Source organism: Sinocyclocheilus anshuiensis, unplaced genomic scaffold, assembly GCF_001515605.1.
Source record: "Sinocyclocheilus anshuiensis isolate Anshui unplaced genomic scaffold, SAMN03320099.WGS_v1.1 scaffold435, whole genome shotgun sequence".
NCBI classification, from domain to species: Eukaryota; Metazoa; Chordata; class Actinopteri; order Cypriniformes; family Cyprinidae; genus Sinocyclocheilus; species Sinocyclocheilus anshuiensis.
Window position 1 is genome coordinate 104,545 of NW_015552555.1, and position 4,946 is coordinate 109,490.

Consider the following 4,946-nt stretch of genomic DNA (forward strand, 5'->3'; position numbering starts at 1 on the left):
AAACCCTTGCATTCGAATTAAAGGTCTGCGTCAGCCGTCAGGTAGCCTTATCAGTGGCGCACGAGATGCGATGATGTATGTCATTGATTGCATTTGAATGCTTTTGTTAGCCTATCCAGTTGAACCCACTAGCTGCTACGTTGTTCAATTATATATTGTGGAAAACGGGAGCATCAGTGTGGAGAAGATGTTGTTTACTCCAAAACTGAAACCAAGTCGTGCACACAGAACGCATATTTATCACATTTTCTAGAGGGACATCTTTCAGCGTTGCACTCGCGTCTCGCAGAGAGCGGCATGTTTAGAAAGCCATGTAAAATTAATGCAAGTTCAACTTTTAAAAAACATGTCTAAAGACGTTATGGCGGTTTTTCCCCATCCCACTGTATCTCATGTTTATAAATGAAGAAAGTAGCCTACTCTTTGTGATTGGTTTTCGGTCCTTTGTATTAAACTATACATACATGCATGGTGCTGTTTTTTTTCTAATTGTTTAAGCAACTTGATTAATTAAATATGGTTTATAAACATTATTTTAAACATTATGCACTTTTTTTCAAAGATAGTCGTGTTATTTTATTACGCTTTGAAGAAACGCGCATAATATTTTGCTCGATGCACCCTCTTGTGGCCTCAGGAGAGAAGCCAAAAGCACCCTAACTGAAATTATGCCTTTTAAATTCGAATATAATTCAAATTTTGATCATATTTAAGTAGAAAATTCGAAGTTTTTCAGTAATTTTGACAGCCCTACTGGCAAGATGCGCATTAAATATCGCATGCGATTTATCGTGCAGCCCTAGTTACCAGTGCGTTATAAAATTGATTTTGTTTTTAAATCCTTAAATGACCTGGCACTAGGGCTGCACAATATATTGAAATTATCGAAATATCGCAAATGTAAATATCGCAATATGCATATCGCAAGGGCGTGCAATATCTGAATAATTTTAATAATAGGCTACTTAAATCAAAACGTTGCAAAAGGTCAAAGTTTTAGTTCGACGCATATAGCAGAGAATTGCTTGACATTAAAAAGAGTTAAGTGCAATAAGTCGCAGAAAACAACTCTTTGCCGTCTCTTCTTGCTGTCTGACTCACATCTGAAGCGCGCGCACAAGCCGCATCTAGCGCAGCAAAGCGCACACACACAGAGACGCGTTTCAGGCGGCGCGCGTGACACCGACTTGATTCGTTTTTTGCATCTCCTCATGTTTGAACAGACACATACACACAGAATTATGTCAATAGTACCCGTCTCAACGATCATTCTTGTAAACGCAATCAGTTATGTTTTAAATGAATGTAAACAGCTGAGAAAGAAATCGGATGTGTATCATTATACTGGATCCGTGCAGTCGGATTTAAAGGGACAGCAGCCTATAAATACGTGCTGCTGAATATGTCACTAATGTTAATCAAACAACAAAACGACTTTAACAAAGATTAATCTAAATTTAATTCATACAGTGAACACTATGCAGTGTTATTTTACACTTAATTATTAAATTTCTGTACCTGAATACTACTGTTTATATTATCTATGCTTGTAAATTGTGTATTTCTTTTTTTCTTTTTCTTTCTACTGACTGTTCACTTGCCTTTAACTTTGCCTTTCTCAGACTATAGTTTTTGCTGTGGTATATGAATACATAATACATAAATACTTAGTGTATGGAAAGCAAAGTTACAATGATATAAAATTAGTGTCATTCATTTTTTTGTTTGAATGTTCACACTGATGTTAAAATTAAATTTTCTGATTTGTGACATTACTTTATGTACTGCTAAAACACTGCTGGTCACTTTCAGAAGTTGTAGTAATTCTTTCTTTTCCAAGAAAGAATGTGAAACAAATTGGTTATATAATTTTCATTTTTAAATATTTTAAAATATAATTTGATGCATATCGAACATCGCATTTTTTAACAAGGTATCGCATATCGCATTTTTCTCCAATATCGCATAGGCCTACCTGGCACCCTTTTATCTCTCTGACTTATTAAAAGAAAATAAGCCAACAAGATGTCTGAGATCGACAATAAACCTCTCCTTGGCTCAGCCTAGGTCGCGGTTAAAGACAAGAGGTGATCGTGCATTTGCAATAGTTGGACCGAGGGTATGGAATAACCTTCCTTCATCTGTGAAAGCTTCAAAGTCTGTCTATGAGTTTAAAACTAAGTTGAAATCCTATTTTCTTACCTTGGCTTTTTAACTTTGTATGTTACATTTTTGTTCTGGATTTTATTGATGCTTTTATTATTATTATTATTTTCTTCTTTCTGGCTTTTTATTCTATTTGTACAGCACTATGGTCAACTGCTGTTGTGTTTATTGGTGCTTAATAAATACATGAATGAATGAACTGGTTCAAAGAACCGATTTGTGTTCCCCGAAATGCCTTTTTTTTTTTTTTTTGCTGGTAAAAGCTGATTTGCATTTTAGGAATTACCAAGCACCATGGTTTCAACTACAAATCGTCTTTACTGTTCTACTGACTAAAAAAATCTTAAATAGCCTGAGGGTGAGTAAATTGACAACAAGTTTTCATTTTTGGGTGAACTGTCCCTTTAAGCTACAACACGTAATCACCTATTTCCATTTTTCACTTTTTAAAAGGTATAAAGTGAATCCAAAAGTTACTTCAAAGTTAACAAAGCCCAGTATTTTTAGATTTCAACCAAAAAATTGTTTAAGCAAGGGAATAAATGCACAAACAGAGACCACTCTAAATCACCAGACCAGGTGGCCGGTTGCATAAAAGGCTTAGACTAGTCTTAAAAGTTAGTCATCTAATTTTTTTCTTTAGCTTGGTCCAACTTGAATACGAAAAATAAAACTGGTTACCCCTTGGCTAATTGCTAGTTGGTCAAAATAGTTTTTAAAGGGGTCCTATTATGCTTTTTCACTTTTTGAATTTTAGTCTGTGTAGTGTGTATGTTTTGGGCATAAAAAAGATCTACGAAGTTACAAATCTTAAAGTCCACTCCAAAGGGAGATATTTCGTTTTTAAAAAATCCTTTTTCAAGAACTACAACGAAAGGCTCGTTCGGACTGCAGCCTTGTTTTCCGGGGTTTAGTGATGTCACAAAGCGGCCAATTAGAATATCATTAAAATAATTCCCGCCTACAGAAATTCGAATGGTTGGGGGGTGGGGAGGGGCGAGGTCGTGGTTAGAATGCTTGGTTGAGTGCATCAGACAAGACGATGATGAAGAAGAAGTGCTGCTGCAGAGTTAGTGCATCAGAGAAAACGAAGAAGAAGATCAGCTGCTGTAGCGTCAAGTAAGACGGAACTTGCTGCTTTGGCAAGGGGCGGGGCAGTACTGAAACACCATCTAAGCTGTTCGCCCGATTGATCGGCTGGCCGATTAATCGGCCGATTTTTGGCATTTTTTAATTAATCGGCATCGGCCGATTGTGCTGCAAATTAGGGGCAGCTAAGCGTTGTTGCAGAACGCCGGAGAATCTCTCTCTCTGGCTGTGTGAGACGGAGCAGCTCACACTCTGCAGCCGCTTCTTGTTCACACACAGCTTCAGCTAATGATGGCAGGGCAAAACAGACCGTTTCGAAAGCGTAATTACGTTTTACCCTACTAGAATTGATGCCGGAACGTTATCATATTCATAAGTGCAAGTCATTTGCATGTGAAAGTAGAAACATATGCAATTCAGACGAAACTTCTGGGCTGATTATAACGTCCACGATAACTTTCATGAAATGTGTGTTTGGGTCCGACAATAGCCTCCACGATGTCATCGCACTCTTAAGCAGCAGGCTGTGTAATATGTGTGAACTCTTTTATTTTTGTTATCACTTGGCCATTTGACTTATAGAAGTGCCCAGTGTTTCCCATACATTGAGTTATTTGTGTATTTGTGTACACAAATAGATTTTCCAAAAGGCTTATACTTCCTTGAATAAACTGAGCACTGCACGTTTCAAAATTAAAACGCAGTGTTTTTATATGAACGTATCTTTGAAAAGAACCGACTGTCTTCAGAAAATCTTCTATGTCATTTTCATTTCGTCTTTCCTGTAATGCCTGATAAAGTAGCGCTTATTAGATTACAGCCGTTACCGGGGAAACCGCTATATCTCCGCTCCAACAGTGCCTCCTGCTGGCAGAGAATGAATTTGCATTTGCAAATCTGTGAGAAACACTGGTGTCTGTCAGCAAACATAAACAAAAAGCATGCTTCAGGACTGTTTTGAGAAGGTGCTTAAGTTTTGAGTCATGAATTATTACTCTGAATTAGGCTACTACTACTATCTTGTATCCTGCAATAATAATTTACTCAAACTCACTTTTATGAGATGAAGGGGAAGAAGAAAAAAAAAAAAAGAAAATCGGCCAAACATATCGACCCAAAAAATCGGCATCATATATCGGCCATCGGCTGCCCTGATTTCTAAATATCGGCATCGGCCAGTGAAAAACCCATATCGGTCGACCTCTAATAAAAATCTTGTGTAGCATTATAAATTTAGCTTTAGATCAAATTAATGCATCCCTGCTGAATAAAAGTATTAATTTCTTAAGCCCAAACCAGCCACAAACCTCTAGACAAAAGCCTCACAGACGGGCACAAACTCTACCTGCAGCTGTTTAATGGTCTCTCCTCCTTTGCCGATGATGAGCCCCGCTTTCCCTGCTGGAATGACCATTTCCTGCATGTGGCCACTCCCATTGGTCGACTCGTGGAAGGAGGGAGGAGTGCCCCGCCCCCGAGAGATCTTATTTTCACATAGCTATGAGAAGCATTAAACATGGACGCGTGTGCATTTGCCGACTTGCCGTACTGTATTAAAGCTTTAATCAGGATAAAACCATATATTAAAAAGCTAAGATAAGCAGCAGCATTTACAAATAGCAGCATATCTAAAAGTATGAGACAACAACAAACAAAAAACATAGGCCTACCATTAAAAGCCGTGCTTGCAC

At 37.8% G+C, this 4,946-nt stretch overlaps 1 protein-coding gene across 1 annotated transcript in view; it reads right to left on the reverse strand.

Annotated features, from left to right (window-relative positions):
* The window catches only part of LOC107664531 (serine/threonine-protein kinase/endoribonuclease IRE1-like), a 50,312-nt gene extending 45,634 nt beyond the window's left edge, over nt 1–4,678 (reverse strand). Inside the window, exon 1 of the mRNA XM_016455123.1 lies at nt 4,601–4,678. Coding sequence (XP_016310609.1) covers nt 4,601–4,678 — 78 coding nt within the window. The remainder of the gene's footprint in view (nt 1–4,600) is intronic.
* Nucleotides 4,679–4,946: the final 268 nt, after the last annotated feature.